The 24,497-nt window shown below is 44.6% G+C and overlaps 1 protein-coding gene across 1 annotated transcript in view; it reads left to right on the plus strand.

Moving 5' to 3' along the window:
- Window positions 1-11,522: 11,522 nt before the first annotated feature.
- Window positions 11,523-24,497, plus strand: part of PPP2R5A (protein phosphatase 2 regulatory subunit B'alpha) — a 44,351-nt gene continuing 31,376 nt past the window's right edge. Inside the window, exon 1 of the mRNA XM_061348384.1 lies at window positions 11,523-11,837. Coding sequence (XP_061204368.1) covers window positions 11,687-11,837 — 151 coding nt within the window. The 5' untranslated portion in view covers window positions 11,523-11,686. The remainder of the gene's footprint in view (window positions 11,838-24,497) is intronic.

A 24,497-nucleotide genomic window follows, 5' to 3' on the forward strand; every position in this document is an offset into this window, starting at 1 on the left:
ACGTCCTCACTGAGACCTGCTTTGTGTCTTTCTACCCTGCCCCAAACTGGCCATCCCCATGAGTCCTCCCACAGGCTGTCTTTCCATCCCCATTACTCAGTTACTACCAGTCAAACCAGCAGACAGCAGCAACAAAATGATGTTTTTCAGCCCCATATGATGCCAGCTGAACAACCCAGACCACATCTTTTCTTAGCATATGATCTTCTCCTATGCCTTCACCTGGCTATGGCTCTAGGAGGCCTCTCATACAGTCATGTGCCCATTTGTACTACCTATATTGCTTCTCACCTAATTTCCAGTGAAATTCCTGGTTGCCATTAGCATGACTGCGCATACACAGCCTGCCCAATGCAAGGAAAACAGCCTTTCATCCAAGGTGACACAGTTACCTTCCTCCCTCCCTTTTTACTGCATCTTTCAGAGGTGGAAACTTTACCTCCGTTTGACTCCAAGTATTTAACTGAGCCTCTTCAGCACCAATGCCTCATCATTCCCTGCTCACTGCGAGGCTGCAAGAATGCACCTTCAGTACCTCTGTTAACTGAGTGTAGAGGGATCATAGATCTCTGATTCCGGCACCTTATGTGGCCAAGATGAGTTTGTATGAATCCATGCAGTCGTGTGTGTTACTTGGTACAAGTATTGAGGTGTGATGTAGATATCCTATTGGGAATAGTCACTGTATTTCTCTGGGCATATCCAGCACCCAAGGGAATGGGCTTGGAGCTATTCTGGAAGAGAGATAGGAATAACCCTGTGCATAAGGTGCAGTGTAGAGGTGCAGCCTCTTGAGCCCTCATAGAAAAGGGGGTCCTGGGCAGCCTCAGGTTAGCTCTGCATCTCAGAACCCCACCATGTGACACAGCTTCATGAGAAACAACTAAACCAGGTCTTTAAAAGGGGCCAGCTTGGATCCCAAATTCTCCTCCCTGACCCAAGTGAGGACTTGGTAAGGACGTCTGTTTACTCACCAATAGTGAGAAGATGTCAATGTTCAACATTGTGGTGTGTTTTCACCACTCTGGTTATGAGCACTGCCTTCATCTGCATCTCACCTGGGCCCTGGAGCCACACCTGTTTCTTTCCTGTATAGTTATTGTGCGTAAAGCCATCAAGGATTTGGGTTTGTTTGCTTGAAACCTGTTTGCAGCCACGAGATGTTGAAATTCACACTTCAAGTGCTGGAGCAGCCCTCGGGGATGACAGATCACAAAAGCGAGGCCAATTGCTTTCCAGAAGGACATAGATCATAAAATGAAATAGATGGCAAAGAAAAATGGGCCACTGTAAAAGCAAAACAGAACCAGTGCGAGGTGATAGCATAAGCAAGCAAAAAAGCAAGCAAAGAAGAAATGTACAGGAGCTCACCCCACCTGTTCAATCCACAAAAGTACTCAAATAAGGGCAGCAGTATTCAGTGGAAATAGCACAAAAGCACCACCATCCAGCTGCTTTATTCTTCTCTTATAAAGATGGATTTAGTACTGAACACTGCAACTCCTTTCAGAACATGAGGAACTGAGGCTGGCCACACACTATGAATCACAGTGAGTTCTATCTGCATTTCAGTGTGGCACTGATTCCCAACTAAAGAATGTCTGTAACACAGGTGAGGTGTGAGGGCTGGTAAACTCTGTGGGGCTTGTGCCAGCTCTAGGCAGAGAGAGCTCAGTACAGACCTGTGTGGATTTTCCAGCAGGGGCCAGACATCACCCTGGCTGCAGCCAATGGAAGTGGTAGGAGAGCAGGGTGAAAAGGAAGGGGAGGTGGCAGCAGCAGCCTCACAGAGAAGAAGCAGCCCAAAGATGCTGAAGGCAATGAGGGAAGCAAGGATGCAGTGTGTGCAGTTCAGCAGGGCACAGCATGAGGAGCGAGCATTAAAGGGTGCCGGCTACAGAAGGGCTAGGAATGGGTGTTCTGTGTAATGCCGTGCTCCTGGCAGGATAGAATCCTTACGGATCATTGCATTAACTCGGCAGAAGGATGCAGCAAATGCATCTGTCTTTGTTGGACAGTTTTGATGTGAAGGATTGCACGGATCTAGGAGACCTGACACCAAGCTCTGCAATTATTAGGCAGATAACCCAGCAAAGGGCTGCTGAAGTGGCACAGTGCAAAGGAACATTGCAGGCCCTGACTTGGAGTCAGGTTAATCTTGACAGCATAACTGGAATAGAGCATACAGTATAAAGTGAAACACAAATTTGTCATTTAACAGAGCACAGTGGTAGGACACCAGAAGCAGTCACACCGGCAATAGCAATGGAGATGGATGCTAGTAAGCAAGATGTCTAACCCGAGCCAGTGAGCTACTCAGTGTCCTGGCCCAAAGCACACATATTTCAGTATATATATATACCCAATATATATATACACCCAATATATATAGTTAAGGTTGTATATATGTATAGTTTTAGTCCAGTCATATTCCAATAGATATTTAATGTTTTTAACTGTGGCAGGGAGATCAGGATCATGAATTCCCTTTAGAACCAGTCTTAGAACAGCACTGAGCTTTACTTACAGATAAGCTCGTACTTCTGCCGCCTACCTGCTCTGTAGGAAAATGATTGGCTTTACTTTCCAGACACCCATTTTAACATTAGTTTTTGAGGAAAATTTAGTATTAAAAAAAAAAAATAATTTCAGAAAATTTAGTATTTAAAAAAAACAATTTCAGAAAACTTGATTTTACATTTTTGATGATGAAATCTGGTCCCCAGGCTTGTTTGAGGTGCTGGTCCTTAGTGACATGTTCGTACATTTTACGTCACTGTAACTTGAGCCACTTTGGTAGTATTATGGTCTCCAAAAACTAGAGTAGAGAAGAATCAGGCCACCAGCTTTCACAGAAGGGGAGAAAACGGAAGAGGAATCCGAGATACCCCTGTATAAGGGCATACGTGGCCAAACAGTTAAGCATGTTTTTCCTTTCAAGTCTGTTTTATGTTTGAACTCCTTGATCAATAAGAAATAATCTAGACAGGAATGACACCAGCTGCTTGGTTATAGCAGAATTATTCTGCTTCACCTCAAGCGAGTTCTGAGGTCTATCAAGCCAGAAAACAGTCTGAATCCTTTCTTTCCTTAAAAGCTGGCAGCTTTATAACAAAGAGCTAGACCGGAGTAGCATACATAGTCATTGCAATCTGTTCTGATCAGTGCTGGCTAATTAAGGCTGGAGCTAATGAAGGATGGTTTGCATTAGAATCTGCACACTCTTGTTGAGTAACACAAGTGAGAACTGAAAACATATGTTACAACCGAGAATGAAACAGCGCTTGCACGGCTCGTCTCAACGGAGGCTGTAGTGTCACTGACAGCAGTTCATTCACAACACCAATTTGGACCCAAGGAAGATGATGTCTTTTTAAAGTGTGAAATAACTTCCTGGTCAACCCCAGTGCTGGAAAATGGATGCTAAAAACGAGAAGGTTAAAGTAACAGTGGTGGGCTTGAGTGGAAAATCTTCAAAAAAAGGCTTTATTCTCTGTAAAACATCTTTTCCAAGGATTCAGTTCTGTTTCATTTAAAGAAACATCAATGCAAATTTCTGTTAGTTTCACTATTTATCCCAATAGCTCAAACTGTCTCACCTGAGACATCAACAGGACAAAACATTCTGCCATTGCTTCTTGGTGCTTTCCTGGTGGGCTAAGCAGGACTGGTGGGACTTGGGCACCTTGAATCCTGTGTTCAGTTCTGGCCCCTCAATACAAGAGAGACATGGAGGTGCTGGAGTGGGGCCAGAGAAGGGCAACAGAGCTGGTGCAGGGCCTGGAGCACAAGTGTGATGGGGAAGGGCTGAGGGACCTGGGGGTTCAGGCTGGAGAAGAGAAGGCTCAGGGGGGACCTGATGGCTCCCTCCAACTGCCTGACAGGAGGATGGAGCCAGGAGGGGCTGGGCTCTGCTCCCAAGGAACAAGGGATGGGACAAGAGGAACCGGCCTCAAGCTGCACCAGGGCAGGTTTAGATGGAGCTGAGGAACAATTCCTGCCCCAGAGGGTGCTCAGGCATTGGAACAGGCTGCCCAGGGCAGGGCTGCAGGTACCGTCCCTGCAAGTGTTCACACACACAGTGTGGAGATGAGGCCTCAGTGCCATGGGTTAGTGGTGGCCTTGGCAGGGCTGGGGAACGGTTGGACTGGGTGAGCTTAAAGGGCTTTTCCAACCTGGTTGATTCTATGATTCTATGTTTTTCCAGGACTGGGTGAAGATAAGTGTGTCCACAGCAAGATTTCAGGTTGGAGCCCATTATACTTCCTGTGATCAACTGATTTTATACTGTTAAAAAGTATGCTGTTATATGTTATAAAATACAGTTGGCTCATCTTTTAAGAATGGTCAAACATCTTTAATATTCACGACTTTTGGCTACCTGTATTCACAAAGCTCCTTCTTGAAAGTGAGAATACAGCACTGTTTTCCCAGCAATCTTTAGCTTTCTGCTTCTTAAATAGTAAAGCAATCCTGCTATTTAGATTACAAGAACAGCAAGAAGAACATTTGCTCTGTTTGAATCTTCCCCACCATGGTTTGTTTGCTGGTTTTATGTGTGGAAACACGCTTGATTGATAGCTGGTTTTGTAAAATGAAATAATATAAGGAGCAAACCAGAGTTCTGAACTCCAATTACCGCAGCAGTATGAAAAGCCTCATAATCAGGCTTTAAAACATGCTATGTTGATACCTGGTAATTCAGGGTGGAATTCATCTCTTCCAAAAATGCAAGGTCACACGCTGCCTAATCACATTCGTGCTACATGCAGCTCTATTTCCCTCACAATCTTTGTCTTTTTAGTTGGTGTTGATCTAAGAGTTTAGAAGCAATTGCAGGCTATGGCAACAAGCAAGAAAAAGCTCAGTTGTTAAACACGCCTGCCTCTTGGAGATAATTCAAACGGAACAAAATCCAGGTCATTGGCCTTTTTCAATAGACCCCCGGCAATATTTACCCCGCCATAAATAGCACAGTCACATGAAATAAAACCGTGTTCAGTAAAGCCTGCAAAACAAAAGAACAATTTACGGGCTGAAAAGCAAACTGTGGCTCATGTGTTCGCTGCGGAGGATTAAGTGAGCTTGCTGCACGCTTCGTGCTTAGCGGCTGGGGTGACGGAGCAAGTCAGGTCACTGAAGGTGCTCCGTCCTTCAGCAAAAGCAGGGAAACGCTGGGATCCTGCTCTGGATGGTGACCTCTGGGAGACAGCTTTTGCTGTGATGTTGTGACTAAGAGCTCCTCTGCATAAGGAAAAATCACGGGCATTACTGCGCTGCTTTAATTCCATCACTACAGCTCTATGCTATGGGAAAGGCAGCACATTTCCCCAAGGTAGACAACCCCCAAAGTGGAGGTACATACCCCTCAAATCTCAGTATGACTATTAATTGGAGGTGCTGACAAAAATAAATCTTTCTAGATATTACAAAAAGATGACCAAATGACCATGAACATTAATCTCTCTAAAGCACCCATCAGTCTCTTTTGTGTGCTTACCCACACTTAGGACTCTATCTCCAGTCTTACTTCTACTCTTTCCCCAAAGACCCAGCTCTGGGAATCCTGGTCCTAAGAATCACAGCTTTTAAGTCTCTTTTGCAGCTCTGGAAACAGTTGAGCAAAACTTGAAAATGGGAAACAACCGAACACAAAGGTTTTGTAACCAGTACAACAAATGAGTAATATCCACAAGTGCATGTGATCTGATTTCATTCATTAACCAGGGAGTGGAAGGATTGATTATAATCGATCAATATTTAGGTCTCTTTCTTACTAGGAGCACTCATTCTGGTTTTGCAGAAGGATCTTCAACAATGCCCCTGGAAAGTGATGGATATTGAGCCTGGTTTGAGAGGACAGGTCTGCAGACAATGGGTGCCAGCCCACTTGCTAGCTGGCCATGGAGAAGTGGCTGTTTGGCTGACTTGGCTCTTTGTTTCCAGTTGCTAAATCACAGCAGGGACAGATGAAAATAGAAAAATACTTTTCTGCTATTATTCTCCAAGGAGAATAGAATTACCAGGGAATAGAGTTACAATTCAAAATGCAAACCCAATTCCTTACAGAAAACATTCAACACTGTCAAAGTGCTCGGAAACCCTGGTACTGTGAACCCTTTTCACCTTGGATTTACAGAGAGATTTCCCAATCCTCTTCATTGCGCTTTGCTACAGCCTATGTATCTGGTTTGCATCTCCTGGCCACGTTTTGTACTTCTCTGGCTGCCGCACTCATTAAGTTCCCAAGAGCAGCTGATTCTTAGCACGCAGTAATTCTTGTGAGCCTGCTGAGAAGCTGACAGAATAAACCTTGCTGTTTGTTTGTTTCATTCCTTTCACCCAGCTTCAGGAATTAGTTCTGACAGAACTCAAGCTTCCAGGTGCTCACTTTTACATGCAAACATTTCCTAACAGAAACAGCTCCCTTTCATTTCTATATGCTGTGTTGAACAACCTTTATAGAACACTAAAGCTGAGGATAGTGCTCATTGGCATTTACAAAGGTCTGCTTTGCCACAGACAAAAGCTTTTAGCAAGTGGTAGTGGAAAGGCTACATGGTTCTTGTTGTTGGCAGTGGTGGTCGGTTGTTGGGGAGGGTTATTTTGTATTTCAATGAATACAGGTGCCATTTATTACATCCAAAAATGCAATGAATTCATTCCTTTTGCTGAAGATCTTTCTCTGTTTTATATATAAAATGCAAACAAATCTTCAGCACAGAGAACAGCTTAATAAATACACATATGCTTATGTTCTGTAGCTTCCCGTATGGAAATGTCATTACGGCAAAGATGCTAACTGACTTTGAAAGCTTAGCCGTAAACCTATATCCCTGAGGGACGCTTTGCATCTTACCGAGCCAAAGTGACTGCTGCTGCGTTCTCAGACAGCACTGCTTCCACCCAAAATGATGGTTCAAGCTACAGGTAGAATTAAGGAGTTAAACTGGGATGCATTTTCATTGGATCAGTGTACATGTGTGTGCCTGTGTGTAGAAACTTGATAAACTACATCTTTTCTTTGCAACACAATCGTGCTGGATTGCCTGACAGAAGATTAAATGAAAAGGTCTTTTAAAGTAACAACATGAATCAGAGCTGGTTTTAACAACCCATTGCCTGCCCATATTCATTCACACAGTTTTCCCTGGGAAGACTGTCATGATGTTATCCAGAGGTATGCCAAAAGAAATGAAACCCAAGGCTCTTACAAAGAAGGCCTCATCAGCTAATCTCTGCCTTCCAATCCCAGAATTTCAAATCCTGCTCTGGGAGGAGGGTGCCAGATGGTCCCTGAGATAACCAATGCTGTATTATTTAAGGATTCATCAAGCAATAGACTTAGGAACACTTCTGCTAGATAGCAGCTAGCCAGTGCAGACGACAGAATATGCAACCATACAGTTTAACCTGAAGTGAGTAATAGCACGCTTGGTTTTACTGGGACAGTACAAGTGCTTAAACTTAACTCCATGTATGCTTGACAGAGCACAGCTTCAGCTCAAAAAGTGTTTTAAGTAAGCTGAAATACCCCTAAAAAACTGATGGGGGTAGTAGTAAAGCCAGTGCAGTAGTAAATATAAACACAGCTGCTGCCAACAGGGCTTTTCCTTAAAAATATTAATTTTGAAAGGAAAATAAAAGTAAGTTTCCATATTCTTCCTCCACAAAACCTGCCTGGCTGCGGGTTCACCCACTTAGGGCATCCTCTTTACTAAGAAGATATGCCGTAACATCTTTACTAAGATATTCCTCCCACTGTCTCTGAGAAGAGCTAGATTCCTTGTAACTTGGCCTCTAAGCATCAGTACAGAATGGGAAAGCAGAGCTACAGTTAACTCCTCATTTGCTAGCAGCCAGGCAACTCCCCTAGTAAAAACTGCATAGCAACCTGGTACTCGAAGTGCCATGCTTTCAAGCCAAGTTTATCTGGTTTCTGCAAGTTAATGGTATGTCGTGTTCCCATCCACCTTTCAAAAGGTCTCACTTCTGGGTAAAAAGGTGCTAAGAAGGAAATAAATCTCTTATGATTGAATGAAAAGAACTGCAAGTGTGACTTTTAGTTAAATCTGCTCCAGAATGTTGCTCCTCTGTTCTGAATAATGATTGTGAATGATAATGAGCTTTCTTCCAAGTCAAATTAGAGACACGCATGTGGTTTTGCAGAATCAGTGCTTCAGTGCACACTGAGGGCTCCAATTTAAGAGTGGGAATAGCTTGGCATAAAATTACTATTCACAACATTCTCTGCGGAGACCTCAGATTTTGATGAATTGGGTTTGGAGCCAGCAGCTTATAACCTGGCATCATCACTGTGTGCCTTTAAATACGCTCTCAAAACCAGGAGGTTCAGAAGCTGACTCAGAGCAGCTCCGGCAGCTGTGTAGGAAGCAGTATGTGCAGAAAGCAGGGAAGGGCAATCTTCAGCCTTCTCAAACGTAGCTATTTCAGATTGACTCTTGCTTTTGGTTTTCTCTCCAAACACCCCAGTCCCACAGGCCTGCATGCTCCAGTGATTTCCCACATAGTGCCACTAACTTTGAGTGGACGTTAACTCAAACATTACCATTGCAATGTGGGAAGCTCTAGCTGGTCTGTAGATCTGCTGCTGATTCTGTTCTGAAACAGAAGAGTTATCTTAAGAAGACAAAACAAAACTCAACAGCTAAAACCACTTTTCATTTATTGAAGAGAATAAACCAGCTTCTTTTTGTTTGGCTGACTCAGATTTCACCAATGTTTCAGTTACGAGTGATGCACGAAGATACGGTCTGGAAATATCTCCCAGTGCAATTGATATGAAAATCCTATCATTGCAAGCCTACACCTATTATTGACCAAGGTCTTTGCGTCATGAATTTCAGCTGCCAACAGGCTTTTACAACACAAACAGCAATGAAAGCCACTGCAAAGCCCTGTAAGAAGAAAATACTTGGTGAAGAAAAGATTTTAAAGCTCAGCACTCTTCATTAACAAAATCCAAGCTATTTAATTGATGAAACTTTAAGGCAGCCTCTTTCACACCGGGAGCAGGCAGCAAGGCTTGAGTTGCCAATAAACAGTGCACAGGGGACGCTGGGCAGTGTCAGCTTCTAAAAATGGGTGCAGAAGAAAATGACAGCTGGTGGAGGGCAGGCAGGAACAGAGGAACACACCGACACAGGGTCCAGGCCTGAGTGCTCTTGACAGGAGCTGTGAGCCATAAGGCAAACTGTGAACTAACCAGGTAAGGAATGCAAAGGTATCTTTACTGCAACAAACCCATGAGCTGGCAGTTTAAAAGACAAGCGCCCAAAGACTGCCATGTTGTCTGTAAAATGGATTTGGTAATAGATAAAGAACTACAAAGTCTACATACCTGCAAGAAAGATAACAGCATATTACGCTTGTCCCCTGCTATTTCTAGCTATGCTGTATCCATAATTGAAATTAAAGTATATAGAAAGGGAATTCTCTTAGAGAACTCTTCATCCCTCTATTTTGAAACATGGAAGATAACTTCCCAAAGGCAAGGAAGTCAGGAGAGGCACAAGTAATCATACATTAAAACATTGTGCTGACAGAGGAAAGTAAAAAGGAAGGAATGACAGAAGGAAACACAGACAACAGTTTCTATTGAACAGGCCTCCACAGTCTCAGTCTTCTTTTATGTTTGCGTAAAGCTATAATCTACACTTGGCTTTTGATTTATGGCTTATACATATAAAGATTAAACTCTAAGTCATGAAGGCATTTAGCAAACATTTCTGGTTACTTTGCAGTACTTATGTCCTACCACAGCTACTGAAACTTGAGCGTGTATTTAAAATACTACAAATACTTATTTGCTGAATGGGTACTTAAAACCATGTAGTATGAAGAAATGTGCTGATGTGTATAAAACTTCTATGGGAATGACTACAGCCGAAGGCATCCCACATGTGTGGAGCTCCAAAGGGGGAGCTGCTCCCACATGGAAGCGGGACGGAGCAGCAGTCAGACTGGTACACGTCACCGTGATTCGTAAGTGCTGGCTGCAGCCTCGGGTCTCATCTCTCGTAGCTCAAAGCAGAAGCAATGAGTTATTCCATAAACATTCCCTCCTGGAAAGCTCAGCACGTGTTTGTTCGGGGCAGTTCTCAGTCTTCAGCCTACAAACGAGACTGACTCGGGGGAGAAAGCGAGCGCTATGGTAACGCGGCTCTTCCGGAGCCGAACTCAGCCGGAGAGGCACGGAAGCCACAACACGTGGATGCGCGGGGGAGGGAGGAGAAACACAAGGCAGCAGCACTTCTAAAGCGGCACAGCCCGCCTCGCTCGCTGCTGAACACCCTTCCCGCAGCTTCCCCCGTAAGGAGCATCCCCCGTCCGGCTGCTAACGGCTTGTTGAAAGCATCCAGCGGGCTGCTGAGCTCCCAGTCACACCGGTGCCGCCGGAGGACACCCAAGCCGGGTCTCCGGCTTGCCCGCGGCCCGACTGAGGCTGGGAGCCCGCGACGGGAAGAAGGCCCGGTCCCGGCAGCAGCTCCTCCCCGCCGCCGGGAACCCACCGAGCGGACCATGCTTCCACACCGCCCCAGACCCCGTAACGGTGGGCGTAACTGCGCGGCGACGTCACACCCCCAACGTTCCCGCCTCCTAGCGCGGATTGGCTGGCGTCCGTCCCACCCCTCGCCTTTGGTAAGCCCCGCCCCCGCCCCGCCCCTCCTCGCAATTGGACAAGCCTAATGTCACTCCGTCTCCCTCCGCACCCTCCACAAGCCCTTCAGCGACGAGAAGGGCGGGGGTGTCCCACGATCCTCTCTTCTCATTGGCTGTCAATCATCCAGCGCCGCCAGCAGCGGCCACTCCTCTCGCCTCTTCTTGCCCCCTTGGCGGTAGCCCCGCCCCGCCCCTCTCCCTTCCCTCCTCCCCTCAACTCTGTTCGCTCCGCCAAGTTCCGCGGCCCCACGCCCGGCGGCTCCGGGGCGCTGCGGCTGCGGCGGGCGGGCACCTCGCGGCGGCCCCAGCTTGGAGCAGGCAGGATGACGGCGGAGGCGCGGAGAGCACCCGGCGGCAGTTGAAGGCAGAGGACAGGGGCGTGTGGAAGCGAGCGGCTGAGGAGCGGGGAGTGGAAGCCGCCTTCCCGGCGAGCTCGGCCCAGAGGCGATTCCAGCCGATGACAGCGGGCTCGGCGCAGGCTGGCGCAGGCGAGCCCGGCTGAAGGGGACGCGGAGCGAGCGAGGCGGGAGCGGGGCAGCGGCTTCCCCGAGACCGGCCCTGCCCTGAGGAGAGCGGGAGCCCCGGCCGTGCTGCCCCCACCCGCCGCGGGAAAGTTTGGCGCCCGCCCGCCCCGCGGAGCGGAGTTGTCGCTGGGTTGGTTTGTTTGTTTTTCCCTTCCCTTCTCCCCCTCTTCCGCTCCCCCCCGCCTCCCCGGCAGCCGGCCCCGCGCCCAAAGGAAACGCCGAGGGAAGCAGGAACAGAGAAGCCAGGCTGCAGCCCGGACCCGGGAGCCTCCCGAACGCTCGCCGCTAGTCCCTCTCTTCCCCTCTTCCCGGCCGTGTGGTGTGTGCGGGCAGGGGAGCCTCGGTCTGCCGGCCTCTTGGATTTTGTGGGGGTTTTGTGGTTTTTGTTTAAGCCCTTTTTTTGGCCGCCCGCTTCTCCCTCCGCTTTAATATATGCTTCTGGAGAGCGACGTCCCCCCGCGCCGCCTCACCGCCCAGCCATGTCGGCGGCCATCTCTGCCGCGGAGAAAGTGGATGGCTTCACACGGAAATCGGTGCGCAAGGCTCAGAGGCAGAAGCGCTCGCAGGGCTCCTCGCAGTTCCGCAGCCAGAGCAGCCAGGTGGAGCTCTCGCCGCTGCCCCAGCTCAAAGGTACCCTTCTGCGTCCTTCTCCCCCTCCTCCCCTGCGCACCCCAGCCCTCCGGCTACAGGTGCCAATGCCCTTAGTCGCCCAGGGCTGTCTTCTTCTGACACCTCTCGCATGCCCCGCGCTGCCCTGTGGCCGCCTGCCCTGCCTTGGCCTCTCTGCACCCTCTGCCCTTTAGCCGTGTCCTCCTCCGCTCCCGGTGCTTTCCAGGGTGCTTCCTCTACTCATATAAATAGGTGTTGTACAGGTTGGTTCTCCTTTACTGCACCAGGGACTGACTCCGCTAACTCGCCACCCTTTTCCTGAGTGACTTAGGAGGAAGCGTAGGGCGGGCAGGTTTGCGTTTTGAGGGCTTTCTGCGGAAGATGTGGACGGTAAGTTGAGTGCAGGAGTGCTGGTAGTTGAGCTCCTAAACCTCGGAGCGAGTGGTGGCTCCTCCCACGGGGGGACTTTGCAAAGAGGAACTCTGTGCCTGTGGCATAATATGCTGATTTACCGGAGAGAGTTGGCGTTTGGCTTCTAGGTTCCTTTCCATCACTTTTGGGTAGTATTTGAATGGCGTTTTGGCATATTTTAATGATCAGGAGTTGCCTCAGAGGCCTTCTGCTGCATAGTAGTGTACTGGGAGCACTCACAAGTGAATGGAAACTGTAGATGCTGGCACTGCTGACAGTAAAATAGTGCAGGTTTTATCCTTTGTACTGGAGCTAAAATCTGAAAAGACTCAGTTTGTTAGATTGCAGAAATAAAACGGAAGTTAACTGCAACATTTCAGCATCAAAATAAATTTACAGGTATTTCTTCTTTTAAAATATTGATTAGGCAGAGAATATAAACTTGTTACTAAAGTGTTTGACAGGGACTTGGGAAATAAGGGAGAGAGATTACCTTAACGTAACCCAGCGTATTAATTTTACTTGCACAAGTGTTAAAGTCTTATGTTTTTTGAAGCTGCATCATATGATGGTGGAAGAAGTCTGATGACTGGCAGCAAATACCCAAAAGCTGAATTAAATAGTGCAAACTTAAAAATCTTCCAGGATATTGTGTATTTTTGTTTTCCTGTTTGATTTCTATTATGGCTTTTACTGCCATGTCTGTAGTATTTCAAGACTTTCATTTTTCCCTACTCTTGAGTGGCAGATGTCCACGAGCAACAAAACTGGCTGTTGGCAGAAATGTTATTAAACACAAATAACCCTGGGCAGGAGAATAACAAGGGGAGTTTTGGGGGCTTTTTAACATGTTTGTTGCAGCAGCTTTGGGTGTTACTTTTAGCAACAGCACGGGTGTTCTTGCTGCTTGTTTTGGGCTTGCTTTTCTCTGTTAAGTTGTATCCTGTTTTAGTGCAGTAGTTTGATTTGTGGGATTTATTAACCAGAATAATCTGTTTTAAACTGATGTAGCTCCTGCTGTTCATGTGCTCCTTTGACAGTGTATTTTTCTCAGAGAGCATTTTTATAAGGCAACACTTGAGACCTTGTAAAAGCACTTGGTAAATACTGCACATAGGTGGCAGACTTCGGAAAGTTGGAATCCTGATCCAGCAAACAGTTAAACGTATGGACTTTATGCAGAGAGTAATTCCAGCTTCAGTCAGCAGAATGTCCAAGTTTACATTCTTTGCTGAGCTGGGACTTAAATATTAAATTTGTAACTCCATATGATTAAGTCTTACAGTTTTGTGAGTGTGGTTTTACAGCTTTTTACTTCTAATACAGCGAAAGTTTGCATGGCATCAGCAGCTCAGATGTTTGGAAATTTGAGGTCATAAACTATCAGAGGAATTTCTTCAGTTAGGCAGCGTTTTTGTAAGAGTTTGAATTGCTTTAAGTTCTTAAAGGAAAATCACAACTGGTTTTATGCTTATGATTTAAAGACTTGTCCTCTAAACCTTCTTCAGAATGTAAATTGTGGGCAAAATGTGCTTTTATGAGTTATAATGTGCAGTTGTGAGGAAGTTGGGCAGCACTGCTCTGCGTGTTTTCTCCCTTAGGTTTGTGATGTTAGAGGATTGAGAAGTCGTAGCTATAAGATGTAGGATGATTCCTCTCCGTCTGCCATATTCTTCCTTTTCTCTCTTGAACCTCCTCTGCCAACCAAACCAAAAAAGGGTCTAGGAAAGGTAGTGGTTGCTCTCTATATGCATTTATAAACCATTTTGTTCTAATCGAGGAAAGATGAAGCTTTGCTTTGAAGTTAACATGGAATTCAATAATAGTGATGCTGCGAGTGGGGTATCACCTACAGAGCAGTAGACAGTGTTCTGACGGGCTGTGAGGTACATTCATTATACTGATGCCTATACAGCATGCACTTAGGAAATTAGATGAAGACTTTGCTTTTCCAGGTATATTCTAATAAGTGGTTACATCTGAGGTATTTGAAGCCTGTACTGGGTGAAAAGTACTGCTTTCTGGATGAAAAAAGCAGTTGAGTATTAACCTACTGTAAAATCTTTCATCTTGTTTATAGTTACTTTTTTCATTACTTTTCAGAAACAGGTATTCTAAATGAAATATAAACCTCCACAATAGGTTTGTCAGACTGGCCTAAAAGACTGATTTATCTGGAAGGAGAGATGTTGTAGAAGAAACAGTACTCATCCACTTTAAAACCTGCCTTCTTGGGTAGATAATGTTGTGGGTATTTTTTCCCCTTTATCTAGGGACTGCTGTTTGTTTGGCACTGAAATGGCCAGATCAGGTTGTGTAACACGCTTTTGTAGTTGTGTTGTTGGAAAGCCTGTAGACAGATAATCTTAAAAGTACATATTTCTGGAGTTTATCGTCCTGCTGCTGTGTATGACCAAAATGCCTTAATTTGGCTGCTTAGTGTATTGCTGCTAGGAGAAGAAATCTTACCTGTAACTAGTAGGGAACAGTCCCAAATAGTAGTTGAATTTCTCTTCAGAAGTTTTGTTGTGGGAATGGGATTGAGATGAGGGGTAGCAAGACTGTGTTGTTAACATTCAGCTTATTTATTGTATGTGAATACAGCTATCATTTTAGCTAGAAACTCTGCAAAACCTGCTTGATGTCATCATACATACAATAAATTAACAATATGTTCTTCAGTTAAGCAGGTTTCCTATGTATTTGTTATTCAGGAGAGTGTCCATTTTACTGTATTTTGTAAAAGCTGAATAAGAAACAACTGCAGACCCAGTGACAGTATTTAAGATTTTAAACACCTTAGAAGTTGAAGTTACTTTTTCCCCATCTCCTTTTCATTGTTACTTTATAGTTTACATCATACAAATCCTTTGAAAAATGTGCAGCCAAAATAACATGCTGGTTAACAGCAGGATTTTGTCACTCCATGGGCAATTCAGAGTGTTGAGTTTAAAGAAATCTGTCAAAGGAAGTGTTATTTTTAACATCTTAACATCTTTTAATGTCTTTGTCTCAATAGCAGGGTGTTTTAAAACAAGACTGCAGGACTATAAGGTGTTTTTAACAAAAGGGGTGCAGCTTGACCTTGGAGCTTGATTTGACTCAATACAGTAAAAGTACACCTAGCTGTTTCTATCACTTTTGGGTGAAGAAGCATGTAAAAATACTGGTGGAAATGGTGAATAGAAAACACAGCTTGTTGCTTTTAGTACTGTTAATATGGTCTGACAGGTTGTAAAGTAAATAATACCTTTTTTGTTTCCCCTGTGTACTAAGCATGTCAAGTGCAGCTGGAATGAATAAATGTTTCCTGATGCCTTTCCGTGATCTTCTCAGTAGTGAATATCCATTTGGGAAGACGCATGTCACCACAGGCTTATTTACTACATCATGTGAACAAATACACTATACCAGCGAGCAAATACATGGAAAGGAATTCTCAGTGTTTGCTTCCAAATGAAACTGTCTCCCCACAGAGAAATCTATGTTCCTTGCAACAGAACAACTGGAAAGTGGTCCAAAAATCTTTTAGCCATAGGCAAGTGATGGTTATAGTAATCCCTTGTGGGGCAGGGAAGTGGTGAAGTACCCTGGAATAAGACATGTTTAAGACAACCTTCCAGTGTGTAGTTTCAGCGGTGAAATACAGAGCCTGAAATAGGTGTTAACAATTGTATTGTCTTTACTTGACCCCTTGAGAGAGCTTGGTGGGGTTTGGCTGAAAACCAGGTGCTGTGTTCAAGCTAAGCTTTTGTGGGAATGCTCCAGGAAGGCCTAACAAGCTTGCTTATGGGTAGAATTTTAATGTTATTACATCTATCAGGGTCATTTCAGACCTGCAAGTTTGACTAGTTTGAGTCATATAGTGTGTGCTTGAGTGACAAAAATAAGCAGAGTTAAAAACAGCTGAGAGGAATTCTCTTCTCATATTAAGTTGCCTTTGCTCCCCAAAGGAAAATGTCCTTCAGAATTTTAGGATGATTTACATTTACTACAGCCTTAATAAATATTTGTGAAATGTCAGTTTGCTGTCTCAGATGTGCACTTTTTTTTGTATCCCTTGTGGTTCATTGTTACTTCCTCTCCTGCAGTCCCCCATCCTCTACCTCTTGTATTCAACATCCCTTGCAACTGCAATCTTCTTGCAGGAGATTTTTCCATAGGAGAGAATCTTCATGTCAGGCGAAGAATGAGGATGTTCTGTAAGGAATTTAGATTTAACTCTTATGTATAATCTGAGGAGGGCATACTGTAAAGCAGTCAAAACTTCTGGTTAGTGAAGTTGCAATCTTGAGAAATGGAGAACCTATGATGGCTAAAAAAGCTTTAGGGTTGTTTTTGAATATTCTAATGTAGTTCACTGTTTAATTTGATTGTTTTTCTGTATTAAGGAACTGTTCCTCGTTTATGGAGTGGAACATTTAGTCTTTCATTCTTAACAAGTCGACCTTTTTAGCCTTAGACTTGAATTTTTGGTCTTAGAATATACTTCCATCAAGAGGAACTCCTAAATATAGACCCTATTGACAGTCTTCACATGAACTTTTCTATTTAAATCTTTCACATCTTCTGTGTGCCAGCTTAGGATCAGATTTCTTTTTCCATATTCGTTGCTTTCTAGTTGAGGCAGATATTAGTTTTGCAGGTGCTGAATTTAATGTTAGTTGCTGTAGGAGGTACAGATGGAATTGCTTTATTGCTCCAGGCTATCTGGTCAAAAGACTATTATTCAATCTACAGATTTATTTATATGTGTATATGTATATATTGAAGTATCTATCTAAAAACATTCAGTGTTTTTGAAGAGGTGTGATGCCAACAGTTCTGGGCAGATTAATACTGTATATTGGCACAGAAGGGGAGTGTGTTGTGTTCTTAGGAAAAGAGACCCTTCCATTGGGAAAGATATAACATTTAGCTTCTATGCCATTGTAGTCCTGACTCTTGGCTTAATCTAGCAGACTAAAATGATATTTATAGTCTCATAACAGTGTGTGGATTTGGAAAGTTGAACCACAGCCAAGCTAGATGAATAGGTAGTAAATAACACCTGTTTTAAAAGACTTCTGTGGCAAAATGCTCTGTTACAAACTGGACTTACTGTGACAGCTTCTCTTTAATGTCCGAATCACTGATTTTTACCCCAGAGTCACTGAACTAGTTGCTGTGAAGTTTTGCTGAGTTCATGGCCAATGAAGTATGGTGTCTACGGGATGCCTATTTCATGGTATACTTTTGACTTGAGGGCAGAGCACCTCATAGTTAAGGTTGCCTACAATTTTCCTTCACAAGACCTTATTCTCAGCTGCTTACAGCATTGCTGAACCGTTTGGACTGAAGTTTTCCATGCCAAGTATGGACAGCTTGATTTGGAACTGTTCCTCAGAGTAATTTTCTTAGTTTCAGCAAAAAACAACTTGAACTGCTTCTAAGACTGGAAGAAAAATAAATTGTGTAGTGTCAATATTAAGGAAAAAAAAGATTAAAAGATAAAAAGAAAGGGAATCTTCATCAGTGACTGCAGCAATAGGACAAGGGGTGATGGATTTGAACTGAAACAGGAGAATTTCAGGTTAGATCTAAGGCAGAAGCTCTTCCCTGTGAGGGTGCTGAGGTGCTGGCACAGGGTGCCCAAAGAAGTGGTAAGTGCTCCATCCCTGACAGTGCTCAAGGCCAGGCTGGACTGAGCCTTGGGTGACATGGTGTAGTGTGAGGGTTGGAACTGGATGATTTTAAGGTCCTTTCCAACCCAAACCATTCTGTGATTCTAAAAACCAACTGCCTTGAGGCTTAATGTTTGGTGTACTTCAGAGCTTAGCACCTAGTTCTTGGTGAAGATACAGTTTATTGCAAATTTCCGAACATGCTCAGTAACTGTTGCAGGTCAGTAACAAGACTGATGATTCAGTAGCTGCTGTGCTATTCTATATGGATACTTCAGGATCTACTGAAGTATCTATCTTGAAGGTGAGCAACTCTCACCTACTATGCTGTGCGAGGCTGCTGTCCATGGCTTTCCTTTGGTTTTGTTGCCTGTAATACTGCTAGGCACAGCAGCTAAGTGCATGGAAAACTTGTCTTTTTCTACAAGCAGGAACCCAGAAGTGTGTTACTGGTGAGGGAATAGTGTGAAAGTGGTGGGCTAGTTAAAGAAGCTTGAGTGGAAAGAGACTGCAGAAGCTACCTCCTGTCCAGTAGCTGTAGTAAGCTCAGTATTTAAAGTCTCAGCATTCCTGTTGGCCATGAAACTCACTGGAAATGTTTCTTGTCATGCTGTCTTCTAGAGTCTTCATAGTTTCCCTTGCAGTCATGGTTTTTGAACTTCACATGGTCTTCCTGAAAGTTTGTGGGCTCAGGTTTTTTTGTTTTGTACATCAGGAATTGATTGCAGATGAGTTGGCTCCCATAATGAGGGTCTTGAGAATTTAAAAACAAGAAGAACATAACTACAGCAACCATGAGTAGAGCACAAAATTCACTTTCACGGTGTTGAGTAGTACTGCTTCTGGCTACTACATGTTTGGGGAGCAGAGGGAAAGTGAAGCTGAGAAAGGCTAGTGAAATGTAGAAGCAGGATACTAGGCCTTAGTGTTTTAAGGATATGGAGGCTATGGGAAGAGACAGCAGTCTGATCAGAATTATAGGTGACCTGTAGCCTGCTAAAGCAGCAGTATGTATTGCTGCTGTGAATATGGTGAAGGGAGGAGGCTATGCTTGGTGACATTGGTAGCTTTTGTCAGCTTCATGGATAAAATAGGGTTCAGAAGAGAAGTATGAATTTTGCTGTGGAGCTGGGAGGTCAAGGTGTGAGTAACAACAAAAATGCTATTTGCACACGTACATTCAAGATGTTCTAATTCTAATAAGTGATTTTTAAACCCTTGAGAATTGAAGATATTACAGCTACTCCCTACCATACCAGTAAAACTTTCAGTATATTATACAGCTTTCCCCTGAGCATCCTCGTGGCCTCCTCTGGACTTGATCCCACAGTTCCATGTCCTTTTTATGTTGAGGACACCAGAACTGCACACAGTACTCCAAGTGAGGTCTCACGAGAGCAGAATAAAGGGGCAGGATCACCTCCTTCGACTTGCTGGTCACGCTGCTTTTGATGCAGCCCAGGATACGGTTGCTTTCTGGGCTGCAAGCGCACACTGAAGCTGGCGCATGTCCATTTTCTCATTGACCAGCACCCCCAAGTCCTTCTCCACAGGGCTGCTCTCAATCTCTTCTCTGCCCAGCCTGTAGCTGTGCCTGGGATTGCTCCAATCCAGGTGTAGGACCTTGCACTTGGCATGGTGATTTCAGAGCAGCCCTGCAAAGAAGGACTTGGGGGTGTTGGTCGATGAGAAAATGGACATGCGCCAGCTTCAGTGTGCGCTTGCAGCCCAGAAAGCAACCGTATCCTGGGCTGCATCAAAAGCAGCGTGACCAGCAAGTCAAAGGAGGTGATCCTGCCCCTTTATTCTGCTCTCGTGAGACCTCACTTGGAGTATTGTGTGCAGTTCTGGTGTCCTCAACATAAAACGGACATGGATCTGTTGGAACAAGTCCAGAGGAGGCCACGAGGATGATCGGGGGACTGGAGCACCTCCAATATGAAGATAGGCTGAGAAAGTTGGGGCTGTTCAGCCTGGAGAAGAGAAGACTGCGTGGAGACCTCATAGCAGCCTTCCAGTATACGAAGTGGGCCTATAGGGATGCTGGGGAGGGGCTCTTCATTAGGGACTGTAGTAGTAGGACAAGGGGTTACGGGTTAAAACTTAAACAGGGGAAGTTTAGATTGGATATAAGGAGGAAATTCTTTCCTGTTAGGGTGGTGAGGCACTGGAATAGGTTGCCCAGGGAGGTTGTGAATGCTCCATCCCTGGCAGTGTTCAAGTCCAGGTTGGATGAGGCCTTGGGTAATATGGTTTAGAGCAAGGTGACCCTGCCCACGGCAGGGGGGTTGGAACTTGATGATCTTAAGGTCCTTTCCAACCCTAACTATTCTGTGATTCTATGATTCTATGATTCTATGTCCAAGTCAGTTTATATCCAAGACCATCACACATTTCAAGAGCTGTCAAGCTGTGAATAAGAGGCAAAAGCAGCACTGTCGATCTCAGAAGAACAGAAGGAGGAGGTGGGGTCAGTAAGGGTAGAAGAGGGCAGTGTAGCATGGTCCAGTGATCTTAAGGTCCTTTCCAGCCCGAACTGTTCTATGATTCTGAAGAAGAGCAGGAATAAAAGTCACAGCAATTCGTCTGAATATGAAAGAGGGAACAACTCTATTTCAGTTCTTGCTGTATTTGAGAACTAGCATAAACAAGGCAACTTTCAGAAGCAATTTAATAGGTTACTTTGGCTCTGTAGATGGTTGGGCCTTTAAAAATAAAACCACAGCTTTTATTTTCTTAATGTCTCCTCAAGTAAAATTCTGTGGGGAAGTGTAGGGGAATAAAATGGATTTTAAAAGAAAAAGAAGTTCCATTTAGTGTAACTGGGTAAAGCTTTCGGCAGGTGTATGATGTTCCTTATTCAAACTCCTGTGCTGGAAGTGTGGCGTACATATAAGACTGAAGTCAGTTAAGCAGCATAAGTTTTGGTTCCATACTGCTTGTAACAGCAACAAATGATGAGACTTGAACTTAGATTTTGAGTTCTAGATGTGAAATCACTTTGTGCACTTCAGCACTGTTGGATTCTGTAGGGAAGCAGAATCCAGGCATTATTTTGAGATGCAAAATCCAAATGCAAGTGTTGGAACCCTGAGAGAGGTGTAGACTGGATCCCACAGTACAGCCAGGAAGGACAAGGAGTAGTGATTTATATTGCCGTGTATTTTCCCTTAAGAGTAGGAAGCAGGAGCGAAATAAACTCAGTGCATCAAAACTGTGTAAATTCAGTTTAAAAGCAGTCAAGAGATGTTGCCAAATGGGAATATACCTAAGTGTAGGATCCCTCTTTAATGAATGCTTCATGTTTACAGTTTTTGATAGGAAGAACTCTTAGAGTATGGTTAAAATTGATGAGCAAAGTAGCTCAACCTTTTATTCAGGAGGCTAAATGTTTAAGTGAAGTGGGTAAAGACTTCCTGCAAGTGCATGAATATTCATCCATCTCAGGATGGCGTAGTCCCATTGAGGTCAGTGGGAGTGGGGTCACTGAATGCAGCAGCACCAGGATTTCACCTGTGTTTCCAGTTGAATTTAATCTCAGTTCTTCCTACTGTAAGGAAGAAATAATTATACTACTTACTATAAAGTAGCTCATTTGCCTCAGAAAACTGAAAATTAAGAAACAGTGGTTTAGCTAATCCGTAAAGTGTGTATTTATCTGAAGAATTAATCCAATACCTGTAACTTCCACCTGGATTTACAGGGATTCAAGGGCAGAGGAATTCTTTTCCTTGGCTTTTGGAAAGCCAAATTGCCGTTTCCTCTGGCACAGATTTCCTATTAAGTTACTTCCCTATACATCCCCTTCACACGTTTATGACAGCTAAGTGCTACATGAACTGCAGAATGAGTTTCTGTGCTTCTCTGAAGTATTAACAGCAGGTATCCCTTGGTTTCAAATAAAAGGTGTTTTTACATTGCACTCAGCACTGAATTTGCCGTGTGAAAACAACATGAGTGTTTCTTCAGCTTCTGGGAAAACACAAACTTGTAATGTTGACTTGCAGTTTCCAGTGTGATGTCAAACTGGAGCAACTTCAGCATCGTACCCAAAATGAGCTTTATGCTTTGATAAGGTGAGGGGATGATCGGGCAAGAATACAAGTTAATATATTAAAAACCAGTATCCCAGACCAGATCCACCTGTGGCATACTTACCAATGTTCACTCATTATAAAATACCATCATTTCAGACAGGGGTCTGGCAGTTGACAAAAAGGGAACTTAAACTGAAGTACAGTTTCTGTCCTTTCAAGCTTAAAAAGTGCAAATCAGTTTGGTTTGGTTCTTTGGTTCTGGTCATGCGAAGTGTTGATGTTTTGTGACTAGAGAATGGCTTTGGTACAGCAGTGTGTAGTGGGTACTGAGCTGCAGTTTTGACTGAGTCTGTGTGGCACGCAGCCTGGTCACCTGCTTTTCAGCTGTCTTTGTCTCCTGGTGTAATGTACATAGAGCCTACTACAGCTGCTGGGCTTGGAGCAGTAAAATAGGGAGCAGAGCTCTTCAGATTGTTCTGATTCTTAGCAGGGTAAATGTGAAGCAGGTCCTGGAGTCCACCTTGTCACAAGCTCTGTAGCCTTTTCCCTTTCTGTGGAATCTCCTGGGTCTTGGTGCTGGTTCATTTTCCTGGCACATGAGGGAGTTACTGGGAGTAACAGGTTGTTGTGTACCAGTTTCTCTGTGGGTGCTTTCAGCTTGTGACTGATGCAGTGTAACCCGGGTTAGACTCTAAAGGGCCTGTTTATACACCCAGGACTTTTTCACCTTTGTTTGCCCTCTTACTAGGAGGAATATCTGGAAGCATGTATGTTTTACCATAACAAAGACCTGTGTTACATTTCAGTATGCTCTGTAGGAGCTGTATTTTCTGATTTGGGAAAGCAGTTTGAATTCTCAGGTGTTTGTATCAACTTTGACCATTTGAAGTTGAAGATTGCTGTCTATCCATGTTCACATCTTCTGAGAGGGCATTTGCTAGTCCAGAAATCAATTACTCTCCCCTTTTTCCCAGTTTAATGACCTGGCTGTGCATATTAATTATGTGATAGGATTTATCACTGTTTTCTTAAAGAGGCAGGATTCCTCTCTCTAAGATCACTAATACACCTTCATCAACCCAGTGTAACCACTGTCTGGGCAATGTCTTGCGTGCAAGAGAGAATCATAGAATCGCAGAATGGTTTGGGTTGGAAAGGACCTTAAGATCATCCAGTTCCAACCCCTGCCACGGGCAGGGATGCCTCACACTGGAGCAGCTTGCTCCAAGCCCCTGTGTCCAACCTGGCCTTGAACACTGCCAGGGATGGGGCAGCCACAGCTTCTCTGGGCACCCTGTGCCAGCGCCTCAGCACCCTCACAGGGAAGAGCTTCTGCCTTAGATCTAACCTGAACTTGCCCTGTTTCAGTCTGAACCCATCACCCCTTGTCCTATGGCTGCAGTCCCTGATGAAGAGTCCCTCTCCAGCATCCTTGTAGCCCCCTTCAGACACTGGAAGCTGCTCTGAGGTCTCCACACAGCTTCTCTTCTCCAGGCTGAACAGCCCCAATGTTCTCAGCCTGTCTCCATAGGGGAGGTGCTGCAGCCCCTGGGCATCCTCGTGGCCTCCTCTGGCCTTGCTCCAAGAGCTCCATGTCCTTTTTATTTTGAGGACACCAGCTCTGCACACAGTGCTGCAAGTGGGGCCTCACAAGAATAGTGTGGAGGGGCAGGATCACTAACCTCTCAGGGTCTCTGGTTATATTCAAGGTAGGCCCATCCTGGCATTAAAACTGTGTGATGATTTTGATATAAAGACAGCAAATACAGTAGCAGTGTTTGCCAAAACCAGAAATGAATGCACTGGGGAGCATAACAGTTGGCTTACTGTGGAAGAAAGCTGCTTTCAAATACAAGAGGAGTAGCATAATGGGTTTTGAAACATACACTTCAGCTGTGTGAGAAGTTGAAGTTCTTTGCCTTTTGTAATAAATGTGGTATCACTCTGAACAGCACAAATTGCTCAACTCCTCAGTGCTTTCACAAGCAGCACTGGTTCAGCTGGGCATTGGACAATATTCTTACTTTCTGCCTTTCTTGCTCTTGCATGGAACTGGGTTTCAGTTACAGTCTGAACTGGTGCTGTGCTCTTGAGGAAACCTTTGTGGTGTTAGAGTTCCATACATTGTTAAGGATGATGTTGGGTTATTTTGATGTTCTGGTTCCAGTTGTTGGTATGTTTGAGGTTTTTGGGTGTTTAAGGAATCAATTGTGTTTTAATTCTCCTTTTTGGGAAAGCATGGTAGGAATGAGGTGAGTTGTGGCAGCCCTGGTTACTAGAGGCTTACTGTCTCTTTGAGGACCAAGAGATTAATTTCTATTACTTGCATCTGACTGCATGTTGCTATCTGTAATTAGAGAGCACAACATAAGCTATTGATATGAAAGCACTTCAGCAGGGTACTTTCTTGCTGTATAAAGTGTCTTGGTTGACTGAAATCTTCATGAAAATCAGGGGATTTAATGTGGTAGCTGGGAATTCTTAACTCTGTGCAATTATAAGAAAGCTTGGAAGGTGGTAGGAACAATCAAGATAAGACACTTGCAGTTTCCCATCACTGCAAGGAGTCA

The sequence above is a fragment of the Neopsephotus bourkii genome, unplaced genomic scaffold (assembly GCF_033783945.1).
Source record: "Neopsephotus bourkii isolate Nb327-2 ecotype Australia unplaced genomic scaffold, CSIRO-AGI_Nbou_v1 NB_354, whole genome shotgun sequence".
Classification (NCBI taxonomy): domain Eukaryota; kingdom Metazoa; phylum Chordata; class Aves; order Psittaciformes; family Psittacidae; genus Neopsephotus; species Neopsephotus bourkii.